The sequence below is a fragment of the Alosa alosa genome, chromosome 10 (genome assembly GCF_017589495.1).
Source record: "Alosa alosa isolate M-15738 ecotype Scorff River chromosome 10, AALO_Geno_1.1, whole genome shotgun sequence".
In the NCBI taxonomy this organism is placed as follows: Eukaryota; Metazoa; Chordata; class Actinopteri; order Clupeiformes; family Clupeidae; genus Alosa; species Alosa alosa.
In genome coordinates this window covers 9423118-9444566 of record NC_063198.1, presented here as the reverse complement: position 1 = coordinate 9444566, position 21449 = coordinate 9423118, and the positions used below count along the sequence as shown (strand labels likewise).

The 21449-nt window shown below is 41.7% G+C and overlaps 1 protein-coding gene across 1 annotated transcript in view; it reads left to right on the top strand.

Annotated features, from left to right (window-relative positions):
- Positions 1-419: 419 nt before the first annotated feature.
- The window catches only part of LOC125301716 (collagen alpha-1(VII) chain-like), a 30449-nt gene continuing 9419 nt past the window's right edge, over positions 420-21449 (top strand). The window contains exons 1-17 of the mRNA XM_048254420.1: positions 420-638; positions 5577-5646; positions 6921-7101; positions 7361-7517; positions 7689-7782; positions 8110-8268; positions 8762-8919; positions 11880-12009; positions 12418-12537; positions 14114-14266; positions 14452-14571; positions 15784-15927; positions 17423-17536; positions 17659-17805; positions 20223-20336; positions 20804-21064; positions 21378-21449. The exon at positions 21378-21449 is cut by the window's right edge and continues 72 nt beyond it. Of these exons, the coding sequence (XP_048110377.1) occupies positions 5586-5646; positions 6921-7101; positions 7361-7517; positions 7689-7782; positions 8110-8268; positions 8762-8919; positions 11880-12009; positions 12418-12537; positions 14114-14266; positions 14452-14571; positions 15784-15927; positions 17423-17536; positions 17659-17805; positions 20223-20336; positions 20804-21064; positions 21378-21449 (2185 nt within the window). The 5' untranslated portion in view covers positions 420-638; positions 5577-5585. The remainder of the gene's footprint in view (positions 639-5576; positions 5647-6920; positions 7102-7360; positions 7518-7688; positions 7783-8109; positions 8269-8761; positions 8920-11879; positions 12010-12417; positions 12538-14113; positions 14267-14451; positions 14572-15783; positions 15928-17422; positions 17537-17658; positions 17806-20222; positions 20337-20803; positions 21065-21377) is intronic.

The following is a 21449-nucleotide window of genomic DNA, read 5'->3' as shown; positions in this document are numbered from 1 at the left end:
GCTGATTCTGTTTCACTTGACGTAACTTCAGAGTTTTTTAGCACAATTTACTTTGATGTCTTGTGACATAAGGCCAAGAACTCAAAGCCAAGTCAAGACCAAAGGCTTGAAAGTGATAGTTGTAAACATCTATCATATCGATGGCACCTCTATCACTCTATTGTAAAAGGCGTTAATATGATATTGGCAAACTTTATGACACATAAACGCTGTGTGTATGGCTCAGAGGAGTACAGAGCTATGGCTCAAACATGTTTTTTTCCTGGATGTAACATGATTGCAACTGGGCTGGAGGAGAAACGAAGACCAGAAGGGGGAAGAAAAAGGAGGAGAGAAAAAAACACGGCGCTCAAGGCAACCAAACAAGTCTGGACTTAAGAACAGGAGAGCGCCTGCCCGGGTGACAGCTTGAGCTCTGGCAGAGTGTTGAACCTGCAAAGACAGCACAGCACAGCACAGCACCAGCAGGAAGAACATGCACGTTTAATACCAACCCTTCACATTACTGCGCTGCTTCATTTGTGGTTCTGTCCATTTTGGGATTTTGGTGGTAAACTGGATGCCCTCACATGGCCCCTACTACGCTGTGAGTTCTGAAAGGATTAGGAGCAGGAAGAGGTGACTAATCAGTTTGGCAGGTGAGCGACTTTCACTGTAATCCAATTCGCTTGTCTGCCCCGCTCGGCTGTGGGAGAGAGCGGTTCGATGCGACAGATGGTTTGGGGGCGCAGGGAACGCGTTCAGCTGCAGGGGTGCTTGCAGCTGCGTATCCTCTAAAGGAGCGCTCCTGCTTCTGCAGTAATTATGATTTATTAAACTCATTCAGCAGTCTTTACAGCCATGAGGGCTCAGCTATGCTTTTACTGCCCCATGGAGCACATTACAAAACACATCCCTGGATAAGTTACTTTGCATATATTGAATAATGGTTGCACACTAGTTAATAAGACTGCTTGCTGGTCATACATAGCACATTGGAGTTACAATTATGTTTTGGAAAGTTTTAAAATGATTTTATTTTGCTGCAAATTGTTTCAGAAATGTCAAACTGAACTGAGATACCACTCACACTGTCTCTGTCATTCACTGAGATTGTCATGGTGAGGGTGATCCAATTAAGCTTCATTGCATGACAGTTTTTAACCGGGCCTGCCGAAACATACTGGCAGACATAATAACCCATAATGACAAGGCTTAAAACATTTAAGAGCTATTCTTCATCATGCACAGAAAGGGTAGCTGGATAAATGGGGTACTTTTGAACTAACCATCTAACTCAACATGCATCTCTGCTGCTAGTTATGTATAAAGCAACTTGATACTGATTCATGACTGAACCATATAACCATTACAGTGTTTGCTGAACATATCTGGTTGTGACCTACTTGTAATACCCTTTTCCAGGTGTGGTACACTTTTCTGATGGTGATAAGACTGACCGACACACAGACAGACAGACAGATAGACAGACAGACAGACAGACCGACACACAGACAGACAGATCTGCAGACAGAAAGATAATGATACATAATGACATAATGTAATGATAATTAGGGCAACATGTTGATACCAGCACAAAGGATAACTGGCTTCAGTGTGACCATGAATGCAAGTGAATAAATGATGTATGTAAGATACGGTATAAGGGGTCTCACTTAACTGTCCTCAAACTTCACTTTGAGAAAGAATGTATGCTTTTGGCATTTGTGTGAATGCTGTAATACATGTTTATGCATCTATACAGTACATACCACAATATGCTTAAGGATTTTTAGTATTGTGTGAGTAAGTACATGTGCTTCTGTTTTGCTTTTGGGGAGGAGGGGTTGTGGTTAAGTGTTAATGAAGTCAATTCAAGTATGTCAGTGCAAGCTTTTGATCTGCCGTTTGGACTCATTTGAGTGTGTGTGTGTGTGTGTGTGTGTGTGTTTGTATGGGTACATGTGTGAGAAAGAGCGAGAGAGGGAAAATGAGAATGCTTAGGTTCTTTTGATGTGTGTCTGGTCAGAAATTTTTCTTCTTTCTTTGGATTGTGTGTGTGTGTGTGTGTGTGCGTGCGTGTGTGTGTGTGTGTGTGTGTGTGTGTGTGCCCGCACACTGTGAGACAATAGCACACCAAAAGAGAGAATGGAAGACAAAGATAGAGTAAGACAGAGAGAGAGAGAAAGAGGGAGAGTGAGAGAAAGAGAGAGAGAGGAGAGAGAGAGAGAGAGAGAGAGAGAGAGAGAGAGAGAGAGAGAGATCAAAGACATGGGGTGGTCAGGCCCGAAGCTGGTGACCTCGGCTGAACTCATGTGTCACTTAAAATCTTCCTCACTCTGATCGGCTGAGAATGTTCTTTGGGTCAGTGTGGCAATCAGCTGTTTATGCAAACGCCCTGTCTGCATGCACCGTTGTGTTATTGCTATTTACATACAACTATCTGTATACAACAAACAAAAATCCTGTGATGTGCACAAAGAGGTGCGCACAAAGAGGTGCGCAAAAATCCTGTGATGTGCACATGTCTGAGCTGAGTATACAATATACTGCATAGTATCATCAACCATGTTTATGTTTATATGAAGTTCTGAGCTGAGTATACAGTACTGCATAGTATCATCATTCCTGCTTATGTGTATATGAAGTTCTGCGCCAATGTCTGGCACCTCACAGGGAGAGACACTTTGGAGGAGGAGGAAACCCTTCATAGCTTGAGATGAATTTTACTGTTGTGCTCCACTGGGCTGTGATCCACAGAGAGAATGGGACGCATCTGATTGTTGTTTCAGTGAGACAAGTTTAGGCTCCTCATCTGTAACCTCCCTCCCTTTCGTTTATACATAACTTCTTTCTCTCATCACGTTTACCTCTCTCACTCAGGCAGATCCCCCTCTGACTATAGTTGCTGTTTTAAGCAGGACATCCTTTTGTTAAAAATTATCCTTGACACTGTTGGCATGAGGTTGTTTTTTCGCAGGGTTAACACTGGGTCTTCGGGTGTAAGAGCCTCATGAATGATGCCTCTTGGGTGGATATGTCAGAGGAGAGGTTTGTCAGGAGTATCACATTCCTGTAGTGCATAGTAGAGTATACTATCCTAAAAGCCATTCAGGAAGCAAAGTGCAGTAGATGTTTTGTTAATTTTGATATTTAGAATCAATATAACATTTGACATATAACATTCACCATTTGTTCTGACATATAAGGACGCAATGGTCTGAGTATGACCTGGTAATAAATCCATGTTGGAAAATGTGATAGAGTGGGCTAGTAGGTCTGACAGTGTCTGGTAAGAGTTTAGCAGTGTTTGTAAGTTCTTGAAAGGTCAAGGAAAGACTGAGTCAATGAAACATGACTCAGATCGAACATGGGAAAAGGGCATCTTTGATGTACAACAAGTAGAATCACATCTCAAGGGATCAAGGAGAGCCGGAGACTTTAGAGTTGAAACCAGGTGCCGTGTGGCCAGACCACAGAGTGTATGGGAGCGGAAGGAAGTGCATCTCAGGAAGATCATAGGGAAATCCAGCTGTTCCAAACCACACAGATGATTGGTACCAGAGAGTGTGCCTGGGCTGCAGAAACTGGAATGTCTTAATGGGTCTGGTAGTATCAACAACTAAATCCCATGCATTTCCAGTCAAACATACCAACTGTGGTGATGCTTTTCCTAGCAATGGGAGAGAACAGTCAGCCCACGTGGTCTCAGGGCAATAACCCTGCGCCCTGACCACAACGCTAAAGACCCTGGCTTGCTTGTACTGCAGTTAGAACACATAGTCAACAGTGATGAAAGTAGGGCATGATTCCTTATCTGCTGTTGCTCATTCCTGGCCTCTGACATATTGGCTAGAGAAAAGAAAATTGACTTTGCCAACTTGATTTCTTGTCATTGGCCTGTTCACAGCTGTGTCTATTACCAGCACAGCAGCACTCCCCCTTGTGGGGTATTTGTAAACTGCAGGCCGATTTGGGACTGACAATCTAGTGACCCTCCACATAGTACAGGCCCTTCCATCTGTCCATATTCCATAGGGTCTAGACTGAATGAACAGCAGATTTCTATATGGGTTTTTGAGGGTCTTGCTGCAATGCCATATCCTTTAGGATACTAATGCCATCGGATCCTTTAAAGTGTGGAAGCACTGACACTGACATTTGGATACATCCTCAGTTTTTTCTTTCTCTTTGTCTCTTTTCTTTTGTTCTCTCAAACATTCTCTCGCTTGTTGTATATACACGTACTCAAGAATGCACACACACACACCCATACACACAGACAGAAAGACAGACACTCAACTAAGACTATGTAGGCTTATTTTACTAAGTAAGTGAGGAAGCAATTTCTTCATATTGTCAAAATATACCACACACACACACACACATACAGAGAAACAGAGAGAGAGAGAGAGAGGAAAAGACACAGAAGTACACACACATGAATTTGCATGTGTCTTGTTTTTGAACAAGCCTCTTCTTGAAAGTCGGATCCTGTAGCACTTTTTAAAAAGCTCTCAGGTCACCAGGTTAGTTTTAGAGTTGGCTTTTGAGTTCATAGACAAGTTAGTGTTAGTGCTCATCTATGAAGTGTTTAAGACTGCTGGTTCAGGCATCTATGCTTCAGGTATCCATTATATCCAAAATGCAATGGATAGGCGACTCTCCTGGCACAACAGCTGTTGAAACAGGAAGGAATCTCGAATGGGCTTCAGAGTGCGCTGAGTTTGTGCCGATTTATGTGATTCTCTTATCAGGCTATCAGGATGGAATGCAGTCATCGCTAGACGCTCATACCCCTCTAACATTTACATAGACTTATGTATACTTGCACACACACACACACACACACACACACACACACACACACACACACACGCTTGTTCTTTCTTTCTTTCTTTCTTTCTTTCTCTGTCTCTCTCTCTCTGTCTTACTCAAGCTCTCTCTCTCTCTCTCACACACACACACAGGCACACACACACAGACACACCCACACATACACCCCCCCCACACACACACACACACACAAATCCAGCATGCCTGCCTGATCATGCAAGGACAGATGGGTAGTGGTTGAGGTGTGTCCCAAAAGTCCCCATGGCAACAACCTACAAATGGCAAAAGGAATATTTTGCTTGTCTCCTGCCTTAGGGCAACCTTCTTAACATTTCAGCTGTCTAATTATTTTATTTTGTTTGGGTGTGAAGGATGATTGAGCTTCATGATAGCTTCTGTTGGTGTTAGCATGTGTGTGTGTGTGTGTGTGTGTGTGTGTGTGTGTGTGTGTGTGTGTGTGTGTGTGTAAATGTCAATATGTCAAAGACTACTTGCTGGTGTTCAAGAACAATTCTGAACAATGATCATATCATTCTGATTGCTTTGACTTATTTTCCCATGCATGTATGATGTATGTAAGGTAATGAAATGCATATAGACTCACAATGCAGTATACCAAACATTTTCTTTTACATTGTCTTCTAATATACAGTAGCAGTTTGTTTATAATTAGTTGTTGTCACCATCTCATACTTTGTGAATGTGCACTAGATTTGGCTGTTATTGTTGAAATTCACCTGTTAGTCTATATTCTTACACAGGTAAAGAAGATGTGGGCTATCTTTTTATTCACGGTGGTGGGGACTCTTCTTCATGAAAGTGCTGCTCAAGGTACAGTCAGTTTCACAATAATACATTACATAAATGTACCGATGGATGACACGTTGACATGTACATGTAGATGATGTTGTAATGTAGCCCCGAAAAACCAAACTCTTTTATGAAGTGTGGGGTTCCTTTCCACACTTGCATTGCAACAGGTTTTGAACTTTGAAATCATTGGTCCAGCCTAACCAATCACATTGACCGTAAATTGCTAATGTTACTTCCTACTTTGCCTAAACTTTACAAACTGTCAATAAAGAGCATCGGCACAGTCAGGAAACAATGTATGTGGGCCTACCTTTGCTGTAAATAAATCTGTAAATAAATTTCTACATTGTGTGGCCGGGCTAGTTGTAATGACCTTTGGGGGCCTTGTTCAAGGGCAAAGTCTAAAGTGTAACTATAGCTAATTTGATAATGAGGTAAAATCTATTTGCTAATTTACACCATGACCAAGATCCTGTAAGCACAAACACTGGTTGGTTAACTCAATGCCCCCCCCATACCCATATAGCTTTCATTCATGCACAAGATACTGTGCTCCAACCTCCATTGAGTGACATTCATTGGTGGCTCATTGATACTGCACTCAGCATTTCTTGTAGGTATTAAAATGTCACCAGAATACATTATATTGGAAAGCCACATATTAGTTCCTACTTCAAAACTCGGGGCAAATCCATCTTTAAAGTAGGGACCGGGGCATTTCAAGTTCGATATTTTCAACTTAGTGGAAGTATAGAAACAAAATGTGTTCAATGTTAATGGGTGAAAGGCTAGTCCAATAGTTTTACAGTAATTCAAAACGTACACCCAGGATACAGTGGGACCGAACAGACAGCTGGACTTTGAGGAGAAATTTGATTTTGACAAACACTGTATCAGATTAGAGTCGTGCACTGCGCCTTTAATGGAGTTTTAGGTCACTGAGTCACCAGAGATTCTGACCCCTTTGGCCGTCACCCAGCAGACAGAAGAACAAGATGAGACACGCACTTCCTCCCTGTTTGCAGGTGCAAGCAATTAATGCCAAATAAAAGCCCTGAATGACAGGGTGTCAGGAAAACTGTGGCCCAGTGAGGGTGATGACTAATCACTGTAGAGATGTAGATCACATGTAGAGATGGGTCTTGTCTTGAACACACTCCCATTGTCTTGCATGCATTTGCCACAGTGCCCCTTCAAGTATTTTTGTATTAATGGATTTCAAAACTTCGCTTTGTGTTGTGGCTGCATGACCACCTCAACTGTCCATTCATTTCTGCATCCTGTACTTTTAGGCCAGTGTAACAGTGTGAGGGCAGCCGATGTGGTATTTTTGGTGGATGGCTCATCCAGCATTGGCAGTACCAACTTTCAGTTGGTGAAAGGCTTCATGGCAGGCCTGGTGAAGCCACTTGCCGGTGCTGTGGGCGCGAGCGGAGTACGCTTCGGAGTCGTGCAGTACAGCGATAGCTCCAGGTGTGATATTTGTCCCTCTCTGCACAGCTAATATAGTCTGATTTAGAGAAGTTTGCACATGTGTGATAATTGAATGTATGTTCATGAGCATGTTTATATATGTTGTTAATTGTTAATTAATGTATTCTACATCTCTATTGATATTGACATTAATTAATTTTTACATTTAATTTCAGTTTATACATATAAATGTACAGATATGTTTTATACTTTTAAATCTTTCCCTTTTATACAAAAACACTTATATGTTGTGTGCTAGGATTGAGTTTCCTTTTGGGAGGTATACAAATGGAACAGAGGTGGTGGTGGCTGTTGAAAATATCCCGTATAAGGGAGGAGGAACACGCACGGGTGACGGGCTCAAATTCATCGTTGACAATTTCTTCAGCCCTCCAAATATTCGAGATGTTCCCAAGGTAAGATAGAGGTGAAGGAGGGTAGAGACTTAAATCTGTTCATGGTGCCATATTTTGGGTTAAAAGAAATGTACTGGTGTTTTGTCCCACACAATAAAAGTTCAAATTCAGACTCTCTGACACAAGCTCTCTCTTTCTTTCTCTTGCTCTCTCTTCCTGTCTTCTTCTCAGATTGTCATCGTCATTACAGATGGGAAGTCACAGGACTCTGTTGTGGACCGTGTTCAAACATTGCGCAATCTTGGGGTCAAGATCTTTGCCATAGGTAAAAGCTTATCATTTCATAGGTTGTTTTTGTTATTGTCTTTTGGTGACTTTGGTTTTGTATGATGCTGAGACGTTGGCATATTTATATGCAGTGTACTTAATTTACCAAGAAAGACTTTTATTTATTTATTTACTTCTATTAATTATGAACAAAATACAAGTTTCTTCTGATCATTTACAAGCTATATATTTCTATCCTGTGTCAGTTTCTTCTCTTTTCTTCTCTCTCTTTCTCTAGCTCATGTTCCCTCTCTCTCACTGTCCATTTCTCTGTCTCCCTCTCCTGCACCCTCTCTTTAACTGCCCTTGTGTGTACCTGTCTTAGGTATAAAGAGTGCTGACAAGAGGGAGCTGGATCAGATGGCCTCGTCCCCACAGACCTACTATTCCCTGATCATCAGTGGCTTCAAGGGCCTCAGCTCCCTCCTGCCGCAGGTGTCCCCACGAGTTTGTGCGTCTGTTGGGGGGACATTCGCGAATGACGGTGAGTGTTCAATCATAGGCAATAACCCACTAGGAACATGCCCATTACATCAAAGCAGCAGGTCAGGAGGACTGCAGTGTAGTGTAGAAAACATGTAAATGACTATAATTTGTAGGAACATATTCATAAAGTGTTATAACATACTCATGAATAATGATTGTTATGCCTCCACTCCTAAAGCATTATGTTAATGTCTGAGTCTTTTATAGCTATAGAAGTTTCATAAGGATTTACAAATCTTTTACCCCTGTAATGTCATCATTGCCATTATCAAGAGGTAAAATAATCTATCATATATTACACAAATTAGTACCTACTTAGCTGTAAGGGTTTATAACATTGGTTTGCTTTATGAGTGCATTTGTATACATTGTTATGTAAATCATCATTAGCTATTATGAAGACTTTATAATGTGTTTATAATGCTGCAGTACAGACTTTATATTAAAAATATTACTGAACAGTTATTATCTATCTTTGCTTCCTCTCACAGAGGCCACCACAGGTCCCTCCAACCTCCAGTTCACAGAGAGTACCACTGACTCGCTGCGCTTCCAGTGGACTCCTGCAGGGGGCCAAGTGACTGGCTACCGCATCCAGTACACGCCTGTCTCTGGCCTGGGACAGCCAATCAACGCAGAGCTACAACAGGTACTAAATGAACATGACAGTCAAAACCTGTATCCTGAATTATTAGTGTTGTTTACCATTAATACAAAAAGCTGAATGATCTATAGGTGCATTCGGACACAACAGTTCTAGGAGCACAGTTCTACTAACTACTAACTGGAGAGGCTACACCTAGAAATATAGGGCTTTTTTGTTTACATTGACACACACTAGGAACTCTGAGATGACCTCACACATTAGTAGCCCAATGATTACATAAAGTAATGGAACGGACAGCATTGCTATTTAGATACTACTACAGCATTACTACTTTAGAACTGAAGTTGATTGACAAACTAGAAGCTCATGGTATCAAAAATCATTTAAAAAAGAATCAACATTGTGAATAACATTTCTTCTCATCCAGAAGGCATTTGTTGCAAGACAGTGGGCACTCTGCAGCCTTCCCATGCAGGTTTTATATTTTGCAAATTTAAACAGAAGCTGAATTATTTCACTTTAAAAAAAAAGATGCTTCTGCTGCCTTGGCATGCAAATCAGTCATGGTTAAATAGTTGTAGGAACAAGAGGAACTCTTTAATCCCCAGTTCCATGCTGTCCGAATGCATTAAAAAAGGGGTTCTAGGAACTGTATGTTCTAGGAACAGTTCCTCCGGTGCGAAAGAGACTCTTTTGCCTGGCTAACGTCATACCCTCATCTCAAATGAGACGGGGTCTGGGAACTAGGCATTCATTTTCTCTTATTTGAAACGTGGTTTACGAATGCCCAGAGCCGTTTATTGGGCGCTACGAATGTCTATCAAATGCGTCTGTACGTGGCTCATAGCGGCTACGGTGTGTCGTCATCGTCTTACTGCCCTCCCTCTGTTCTGTGATTGGTCCCCTAACTGAGGTGAAAATTTGCTCCATGGTATCCAGGCTGTCTAGCAGCGTGTGTGGGATAAATTTTATATGTCTCTCATTGAATGTTTAGTATACCTTACATACATGTAGTGAAATCTAATTGTCATCTCCTTACTCTGACCCTTGTGTTTTCGGAAACTCCTATGTTAGAATGTTTAGTTAAATTAACCCTTGTGTCATAGGAATTGTGGGTAACCCTCAAGATGGGGGTCATAAACATTTCTTATCTTTGTCAAAACACCAGATGGTTAAGTGGGGTTGTAAACATTTCTTATCTCTGTTAAAATACCAGATGGTTAAGTGATTAATGGAGGGTGACAACTTGTGATTTTCCATGGGTGTGGGGTAAGGTATAAGAGTTGGCTTCACCCACAGATGTGTGGGCTTGTTACTTTGACATTTCATGTGGGTAACATGCTCCTGGCGTTGTGAATAAAGCTGCAGTCTCACACCAGTTGTCTTGGATTAATTTTGACCACACGTGAATTAAATCGTGCGCGCAAGGCAGCATGGGAAAACCCAGGCTAAAAGAGACTTATACAACACTTCAAACAGTGCATTCTTTAGACTGTATACTGTAAATATAATCACAGATAGCAAGAGGCTGGTTGGCCACTGTCGGGACACTGGGGGCAGATCTGCTGGTCCACTGGTGTTTTGCTCATTGGTCCACTGTCTGGTTGTAGATAAACAGCCCACCATTTTGCTATTGTGGTCCAAATACTTTTTTTTATTTCTGATTTTGGTATCTCGTATGGTACTATCCACATAATGCTACTGCCTCAATGCTAGGGGTTCAGGTTCTAGTTCTTGTCTTTCAAACACCAAGCACAGTTGGCACTGATAAAGTTGCCTCTTGTTTATGTTAAAACTAGCACAAAATCTCAAAGCAGATAGCTAAGCAGGTATAGTGGGAATAAGATGCATAATAACCTCCTTTGCATGGCATCCCTTATGCCATTGGCATTTTGTGGACCTTAACAACAGTTAAAATCTGCACAATGTAGCCTTTTTTGCAGGTTGTACAAGGGGACATTCTTTTATTGAGTGCAGCAGTTGACACCACTAACCAACGTTGGCAATATATGTAAGGGATAATGTTAGTTAGTGGACAATATATGTAAGAGAGTGGGCAATATAAGGGGTAATGGACGACACGGTGTTAGGTTCACATAAAGAATTGCACTTACCAGGTGTAAATGCTGGCGAGTCTATATCTTAGAACATGGATCACACTTGTGCTGTTCCTTTGCTGTTCCTTTATGAAGTTCACAATCAGTTGTACCATCTTCAAATATAGAGGCCAAACCCATTTTTGGCATTCAGAGCACCACAAGAGACAGTAGTTGCCTGTGGCCAGAACGTAGACAAAGGGATGCAATATATTTGATTTTTAACACACCCATTCTTTGATAGGTTCGTAACATGGTGCAGGATTACTCCTGGTACCTCTTGGCAGCTGGCACATTGGACGTGGTGCTTATTACATGTCTGGGCAAGGTTTTAAAATTAGAGTTAGACTGACAGACTGAGGAAGTGAGAGGCTTATTTACTTGAATTACTCATCCATGAACACCATTTGGGATTATAGTGCAACAATAATGCACAAGTCTATGAGCAGTTTGTGACAGAGAATTGTAACGCTATTTTGCAACATTGTAAAAGAAATCAGTTTTGCTAGAGTGAAAGTGTGAATCTGTCAAAGACTTTCATTACACACATGCCAATGGAAATAACTTATCGGGTAACTGTAATAGGCATGATTTATTATAGCTGTCATTTTTTGTATGCTATTACAACTTTTTATCTCAACTATTCCATGTAATTACATCTTATTAGTTTGCAAATCACAGCTCACAAGACTAACGATTGGATATTGCATTTGCCAAAACAAGTTTGTGAAAATGTTCTGTTAATCATATGACGAAGCGTGTCCAGCACAGTGTGTAAATCATTAAGTCTTTGTGTTAATAGGTGACAGTTGGACCAGTACAGTGTGTGAAGCGTTAAGTCTTTGTGTTTATAGGTGACAGTTGGACCAGCACAGTGTGTGAAGCGTTAAGTCTTTGTGTTAATAGGTGACAGTTGGACCAGATCAGCAGAGTTACACTGCTCGGAAACTGCGTGGTGGCACCGACTATCTGGTCTCAGTCATTGCCCAGTACCCAAACAGCATCGGAGAGGCTGTGTCTGCTAAATCTGGCACAAGTAAGACCACTCTCACACACACGCACGCACGCACGCACGCACGCACGCACACACACACACACACACACACACACACACACACACACACACACACACACACAGACACAAACATGAGATATGTCGAGCACTCACAAAGCTAAGCTGAGCCAACACAGGCTTTGATCAGTTACATTCAGCAGCGTAGGCACAGCATCGTCCACCGGTCACCGGTCAGCCTCAGCACCAAAAATGAAGGTAGTTGACTTGATGTGTGTTTCTTAGTAGTTTGCAAGTTAAATTTTTAACTCAACTAAAAAGTACACAGAATGGATGAAGGCTGGCCAGAATAAAATGTTAATAAACTGTTTATAAAATATTAATAAAGTGTTCATTTGTACAGTATTTTGTTATTCTTTTGCTGATCCTCAGAGTCATCTCAGGGTGTGTCGTCGCTGCGAGTGTTACGGTCGGGCTTCTTCTCCATCTCTCTGGCCTGGGATGCCCCCTCCACTCGGCCCCAGGGCTACAGGGTCACCTACGGACCCAGATGTAAGGACACAGTGTACACTTTATTTTACACAGCTGTGCATAGTAGCCATTTATTATTATTATTATTATTATTATTATTATTATTATTATTATTATTATTATTATTTTAAATACTGTAAAGGATCACTGGCCCACAGTGCTTTAAATTATCCTACATATATAGACACTTTCAACTGCATAAACAAACAGACATGAGCATAAGACCCAAGTATCTGTGTTGGTTTTCAACGTTTTCAAATGGAAACCTCTAGAAACAGTTTGAACTTTCTATTGGCCTACATCTAAGGTATACTAGGCTATATATTTTGTGTATGTTCATGTATACAAGATCTAATGTGGTTGTGTTTACAGCATTCTCACAACAATACTTGTGTGTCTTACAAAATTATATTGGGTTACACTTTACTTGACAGTGTCGACATAAGAGTGACATGACACTGTGATGAACGTGTCATGAACAAGTCATAAACGTTTATGATATATAGCGCTTCTGTTGTTAAGTGACATTCGTTTTTTGTCATAACAAGTTAGGGTTATGGTTGGGTTTAGAGTTATGGTTAGGGTTAGGGTTGAGGTTAGGATAAGGGTTAGAGGTTAGGATTAGGGTTAGGGTTAGGTTTCATGTGTCATGACAGTGTCATGTGTTCATGACAGTGTCATGTCACTCTTATGTCGATACTGTCAAGTAAAGTGTTACCATATTGCTTATCATCTAAGAATATTGAAGATTTGTAAATGGCATACTGCCATTCTATCTCTGCCCTTTATTTCTGTCAGTACTTCAATATCAGATCGGTGCATGGCCACAAAGCTACCTTGAACTGGATACATGATCCTCCTTCATATGTAAATCGTGGACTTTGAATTGACCACTAAAAAAACTAAGTGGATCTGAACAAAGGCAGACTGTGACGGTCTCTGGCTCTGGTCTAACCTGTATCCCTCTGACCACCGTCCTCTCCACACACTGTGTTTCCACTTCAGGTTGGAGATTCAGGTAGAAGTCGCTGGATTCTACTGTGAATGATCTTTGGCTAAAATGGACCATATATTCCCCAGTCTAAATATAGAGTTGTAAATGGGTTTTTAAAATAGCATCTGAGCATGTTTTTGACAGACCAAATGTTGCATACCTTCTATACCATCAGAGAACAAGGTCAAATACTCCATTCATCCGTTCATGTCATCTTGACATATGTCATATCAGTGAAATAGCAGTATTACCAGAACATCTACATGTGCATACATTTCATGCAGTCAAAGTTGAACTGTTGTAAACTGTCTCTGGTCAACAGCTCAGCCACCTCTGTATCAAAACAACAGTAGTCTATTTAGTTCTTGTAGGCCTACTTTAAAACACATCTAGACACTGCCTTATAATGCAAAGAATGGAATTGTCTGCACAATGGAACTTTGTTGTACCATGCAGGAACATGACCTTTTTTGTCAGATGTTGACGGATTGGGTGTGGCCTAAGCAGTAAACGGTGCACAGTGTGTTGGAAATTGATAACAAAGGGGTAGACATATCCATTCTTACAGTACATTGTGTAATTAAAACTGCCTCTGGTCTACAGCTCAGCCGGCGTCACAGCTGGAGCAGAGGTTGTCCCCTGATGTTACCACGGTAACTCTCGATCGTCTGCAAGCGGATACTGAATACATAATCAGCGTCCTCCCCCTGTTACCGGGAAACTCAACAACATCAGCCAGGATATCTGCCAAAACTTGTGAGTTAATCAGCTACCTAACAACATGGTGGACTATATACTGTATGAGCATAGACACACAGACGCAAACAGCTACAAACTGTCTGCATATATACCTTTAGTATCATACATGAACAGAAAGATTTCTGTTATTCTGAGACTGAAATGGTTGGGTTTCTGAAATGTATTTGTGTGTGTGTGTATAGCACGTTTAGAGGCGGTGAGACAGCTGACGGTTGAAACGATCTCTGAGACAAGTGTTGGTGTTCGCTGGAGAGCTGCAGATGGAGCCAGGTCCTATCGGTTGGTCTGGGGGCCTTTCACAGGTGAGATGCACATGTACACACACACACACACACACACACACACACACACACACACACACACACACACACATGGCCGCCATCACCAGTATTGCCACGGCAATACTAGTTCTGTCAGGTCCATTAAGTCAAGAACAACATTCTTTAGGAAATTTTATTGAATATATTACAAATTAAATTTGGCGGTATGGCTCTGTTCAGAGGGGTCCCCAGACCTTTCATGAGCACCATGAAAGAGCAGTGAGCCTGGGGACAGCAGCAGCATTAGGGGGCGCTCACACAGTTTAACACTGAGTGAGCTAAACTATTCCCCCATATGAACAGAGCAGGCAACTATGACATAAAGCCGATGCCATGTTATACACGATAGGGTGGAGCAGGGGAGGAGGTGGGTTGCATAAATGCGAGCAGCAAGCAGTTAGGAATCACTAAAGCAGCTTTAAATAAGGCGCCCTGTTTGGATGTAGCCATTTAGAAGCGAGGGGAGTGCGAGGGGAGTGCGAAGGGAGTTGACAGCTGATCAGCTGACGCCCATAGCGGTTAGCAGCGCCTTGACTACTTGGCCTGCCAGAACTGACGCTGGCGCTCAATTTTTCATACATGAGGTCACAAACTGCTGCACTGTGCATATCATCAAAGTGTTTTTCCCGATGCATTTTTATTCTACTGTCAGTGATCCTCTATTGATGTTCATGCAAAACTGCAGTCGACCCCCCACCCCAATTGGGCTTGGCAAAAAAATTGGCAATACTACTTTCAGACAAGTGACGGCACCCCCGCACACACACATACACACATACAGGTCCTATCGGTTGGTCTGGGGGCCTTTCACAGGTGAGATGCACGTGTACACACACACACACACAGACACACACACATACACACACACATACACACAGACACACACACACACAATAATTTGCTAGTCTGGGGCCATTTCACGGGTGAGATGCACACACACACATTATTATCTAAGTCCTACACTAAATAGTAAGGACATTTGCATTGGAAAATTAATGTGCAGGAATGGGAATGACAACTACAGATATTTTTGGTGTCAAGCTTAATTTTGTCATCTTATTGACATACTTCCATCCCTTCTCTCATTTTATTTATTTTTCTCTCTCCTCTCTCTCTCTCTCTCTCTCTCTCTCTCTCATGCTTCTTTCTTTCCTCTGTCTCCTCTATCCCTCTCCCTATCTGCCCTGCAATCAGGTCGTGATGTGCAGACGCAAGAGGTCACCACAGAATCTCACACACTCTCGGGTCTTCAGCCTGATGTTGAGTACATCATCACTGTCATCGCTCACTACGACAACAACGCTGAGGGGCCTGCTGCCACGGCCAGGTTCAAAACAGGTTCAGACAATCACTCACTCACTCACTCACTCACTCACTCACTCACTCACTCACTCACTCTCTCCACTCACTCACTCACTCACTCACTCACTCAAATTCAAATTCAAATTCAAATTCAAATTCAAATTCAAATTCAAATTCAAATATGCTTTACTGGCACGACAAACCATATGATGCATTGCCAAAGCGTTCACAGGAATAATAATAATTAAAGAAAATCACAAAGCACATCACAACCATACAAGACCATTGTCTGTACACGTGCATAGGAAAACCAAGACAGGACAAAACAAAACAAAACAAACAGGAGACATGGTGTAACAGACTGGGGCTGGGGAGCAGTGTTGTGTTGAACGGTGGAGGTAGTGGGTGATTATCTTAAGTAATGCCTTCTCTCAGGTTATGGAGTGAGGGACACATAACTGGCTGCTAGTATGCATGTGCTGGTGTCCTCACCCAAAACTACAGCAAGTTTTTTCTGTTCCTCCAGTTTTGTGAAGTTGGGAATGATGTTGTTCAAAATGGTGAAATACTTTCTCTCACTCACTCAGTCTCTCGGTCACTCACTCATTCTACTCACTCACTCACTCACTCACTCACTCACTCACTCACTCACTCACTCACTCACTCAACTCACTCACTCACTCACAACCACAGCCAACATGAGGAGTTTCAGCCTTAATTTCACTGCCTGAGCCATTTCTTGATACCGTACATAGTACCAGAAGAACTGTGAAAAGACAAAATAAATTTAATACAATTAATTGTATTCATTCCAGAGATGTAACTGTCATTGACATGTAAGACCTACAGTAAGCACCTAGACAAGACAAATTCATACATTGACCTATAGTAAGCGTGGAACTACAACTTGTAATTTTTCATTGAAATAGGCCTACAGTAAGCACCTGGACTTGTCAGCTTTTGTGCTGTCTTCTTCACCAAACAGTACTTTCTCTAAATGTGCCTTAGACCCATGCTTGCTAATAGCAATACAGAACAGAGATGGTATCTCTAATGAATAACATGTGACTGCTGAATGACTGCTGATCGAAGAATTGTGCAAAGGAGTTTCACAGAGTGACCTAATGAGTTCATAATTTTGCAAGCAATATCTATTAGCTGTGAATAATTTGCAGATAATCAAATGAAAAGAGTTTGGAGTCTGTTTGAGAACTGTGTTAAATGTTTTGAAAAAGGATGCAAAACATGTGAGGAACCCATGAAAAAGTGTTAACAGATTTGCTAGAGATGACTTCTACTGTGCTAAGAAGGTGATCAAGATCAAGTGGATCCCAATTTCATTGAGTAGCACTCAAGACATCTGTGATTCAGAATACCCACACTGCCCATGCACTGACAGCACAAGGCCTAAGGGGGGCGCAGGGGAGCATATACTTTATTACAAATATGGATTGTTATTAACTTGATTGTTTATTGTTTGTTGTTGACTTGATTGTTTGTTGTTTATGGTTGTTTGTTCTATCTCTGATAGAACGTTTTGAGCAGCAGGTGCTCAGGGCAACGCCCACAGGCCCCTCCTCAATCAGACTCACCTGGAACCAGATCAGATCTGCCAGAGGTTACCGCATAGAATACAAGAATGAAGGTAATACACACACACACACACACACTCACACTCTCTCTCTCTCTCTCACACACACACACACACACACACACACACACACACACACACATACATGTCTTCATCTAATTCCTTGTGTTCTACAGGGGGCTCTGTTGAGAGGGTGACGTTTCCTCAGGCCACGACGACTCATGAGTTGCGTCAGCTGAGGCCCCAGACAGAGTACATCATCACTCTCTACACACTCTATGAGGGACGAGAGGAGGCCACACCTGTGTCCACCGCACCTCCAAGTACAGACCTTTACACACACACCTCTCTCTCACATACACACACTCATAACTCAAATGCACATGCTCTCATCTTCTTCTTCGTCTTCTTGTCTTGGCATATTACGTTGAATTTACTAAACATTCTCTTCATCAGGTAATCAGTGCTGGTCGCCACCCTCTAACTGTAAATTGCGATGACCAGGGATCGACATTAATGGTTGCCCTTGACTACTGTACCAAATTGCTACAAGTGGCAACCAGATGTGGTTGGCTTTGGCAACCAAAACCTCATGTCTGGTTGCCAAGCTGGCAACCACTTTTAAAAGCTCTGGCGTTGAGCTCTGGCGCTAACCACAACTGAACCGTATCAATCAATTACAAGCAGTTGAATTGAATCAACCAATGACAACATTAATACATGATAATAAGATGTCAACAAACGCAGAGATAATGCATGGCAGTATTTCTACTCCACTGAGAAAAAAACACTCAAATGATTTGTGCAGCTTGGTTATAACATTTAATAGTCTCTAGTAGGCATCTACATAGGGAATTGGGTGGCATGAAAAAGTGAAGGTTGCTTCTGACATGGTGTAAAAGAAGCAAAACTGGTGCTCTGAACTAGCCTGATGAGCCAGACCCACATTAAAATGTAGGGTCTGGCACTCACCGTTCGCAGTGTTCAGTCCAAGGGGCGGGATAATCGGTTATCTTTCAAATTCCCTCTGCACGCAATAGGACATCTATGAGTCCCATGCGTTTCCCACCAGCGGAGCTATTTGGCTAGTTCAAACTTTTGCCAACTTAATAAAAGCTTAACTCATGTCACACTGTTCGCCAACAGCAACATCCATCTTATTTGTTTTCAAGTAGCAGGGAATTCAAGCCAAACCGTTGCAACTCTGCCATCAATCATTATGTTAAGCCCGCCTAACGACTCTATACACGATTTGATTGGCCTGATAGAAGTTTAATTTTTCGAGCTCACAAGCCAACGGCGAGTTGCTAGACTAGCCCTGGCAGCAAATTTAATTTGCTGCCGCTAGGGTGCGTCTAGATTTCTAGGCTAGCTCTGAACAACTAAAGATTATTTTCATAGTCAATTAATCTGTTGATTATTTTTTATTTTTTTTGATTAATCAATCAGTTGTTTTATCAATTAAATGCCAGAAAATTAGGACAAATTTTAATATGTGTTTAGCAAAGCTCAAGATTATGTCCTCAACTGCCTTAACTTTATTGTCATAGAGGAGTAATGAAAAATATTCAAGTTTAAGAAATTGTGATCAGAGAATTTTGAGATATCTTCCATTAAAATGGACACAAACCGATTAGCCGATTACCAAAATAGTTGCAATTTAATTTCAAGTACGGTAATAGTTGACAACTAATCAATTATTTGTTGCAGCCTTATTCTGTAATTTTTGAAAGTTTCTCCAATTGACGCATTCAACGGCAATCTGGATTTCACCTCAAAACAGATGTGTGCTGTTATCCAGAGTTTCCATACGTATGGATGAAACATAAGTAAAAGCACTCTCAAGCTTTAACTCCTTTCATTTTTACGAAAGCATGTCACAAGACGGACGCGTTTCGGCCTATGCGTCTTCAACGTCGACGCGAGAGTGTGTTTACTTTTGTTTCATCCAGTGCTTCCTTTGTTTACGCACACAACACCCTCTTTTTTACGTTGAGTTGAGCGCACCTATTTCTTGCCTGTAACACTTCTCACATATTTTTTGTGTCAAACTCCCACTTTTCCCTTAACCTTCCCATGAATGCATAATATGCATGATTAGGAAAAGTGTACTCTGTTTACTGTGTCTCTGTAGCAGGCAGAATGGGGTTTTGTTCATGTGTGGTCTGCTCATCCATACCACGCCATACTTTTACATGTGGGATAGCATAGCTGGAATGGACACCAACGTGTTTGTACATGTGCCCTTCACAAAGGATTTCTCCTACCTTATCTCTCTTTCTCAGTTGTCCTCACATATACTTAAATACTTAAGCACTTAGAACACTCATACATAGTTGTTTTTTTTGCTCTCTCTCTCTCTCTCTCTCTCTCTCTCTCTCTCTCTCTCTCTCTCTCTCTTATACCTCAAAACAATATGTATGGGATAATGTATTGTCTGCAGTTTATCCTTGAAAAGTAAATCCAGATAGGATGAATCTATTTTTAAATAATGACCAGTGGACTTCATATGGTTTGTTTATTATACAGTTTTGGCAATAAAATAAAAGATATTCCTCTGAAATAAATAGCCATTAGATGAATACATTTGTTTGACTGTAAACTATTACATAAAAAATAGAATGTGGCTAAATGTATACTTGAATATTTACGCATTAAGACATGGGCAAGACTGAGGATTTACTGTCAAGTTGATAGAGATGACTTTAATAGGATGAATGATTAATACATTTGTCAACAGCTGCCAAGGTGACAGACCTGCGGGTTACAAATTTAAACAGCCGACGAATCAGGATTGCCTGGAGGGGTGTTTCCGGGGCAACGGGCTACAGAATCACATGGAAACAAGGCAACAGTAAGTTAGCACCTAGTTGTATTGGAGAGATTCTATTACCATTGTATGAGTGATCATCATCTGGCATAATCTTTTCATTTCCAGGTCCAAGCCTGATAAGAGCCAGACTAAGACCAGATCTACTCTAGATCAGGACTATAATAAAGTTCTGTTTAATCTAAATGAGAACTATAATAACCCTAGTAAATGAAGACTAGAATAAAGTAATGTATAATGCAGGACAAAAATATGTCTAATCTGTCTAATCTTGATTGTGACTAGAAAAAGGTCATGTCCAGTCTAGATCAGGAGCAGACTCAGATCAGAGTGCGCTGCCATCAGCACCTCCCCTGCTTATGGATCCACTTATTCATATTTTGTGAGAGCCCCAGCAGTAGAGCTCCCTACACGCACCAGCACTCTGCAGTCCAACTTAGTCCCACACTGGACCGCTCTATGTCTCTGAATCTCTTGTCTGTGTCTTCCAGGTGGCCTTCAGTTCCGTGACGTGGCCCCGGACCTCTCGGCCTTCACCATCGATAGGTTGCAGCCGGACGAGTACGTGCTAATAGGTGTCGCCGTGGTGATCGACGGAAACGCGGGGGAGTCCGTCACTCTGAGCAGCCGGACGCATGGCTATGGCATTACCGGGCTCCGCGTCCAAGACGTGAACACCAGGAGCATAGGCATTGCCTGGGACCCCCTTACCACAGCAACGGGATATAAAATCAGCTGGCGTCATAACAACGGTACACAAAAGAAGAAATAATCCAGTGACACAGAACTAGATTATTTCAGAAAATAGTGTCAGTATAGAGTCAGCTGTAGGTACTGTGAACTGACAGTAATCACAGACAGAGGCAGTATGCCATTTTCTGTGGTGTCTGTAGCATAACATATCATTGCCCTGCCCTCACAGGCACATACTCCATCACCGTAACTTTTTCATCAATTCTGGTGGATCACTACACTATTTTACTAATTTACTAATTTAATTGTATCTATCTATCTATCTATCTATCTATCTATCTATCTATCTATCTATCTATCTATCTATTCTAGGTGCGGAATCCTCCAGGAATGTGGCGTCCACTGTGACCTCCTACACTATTGAGGGGCTGGAGGAGAATACTT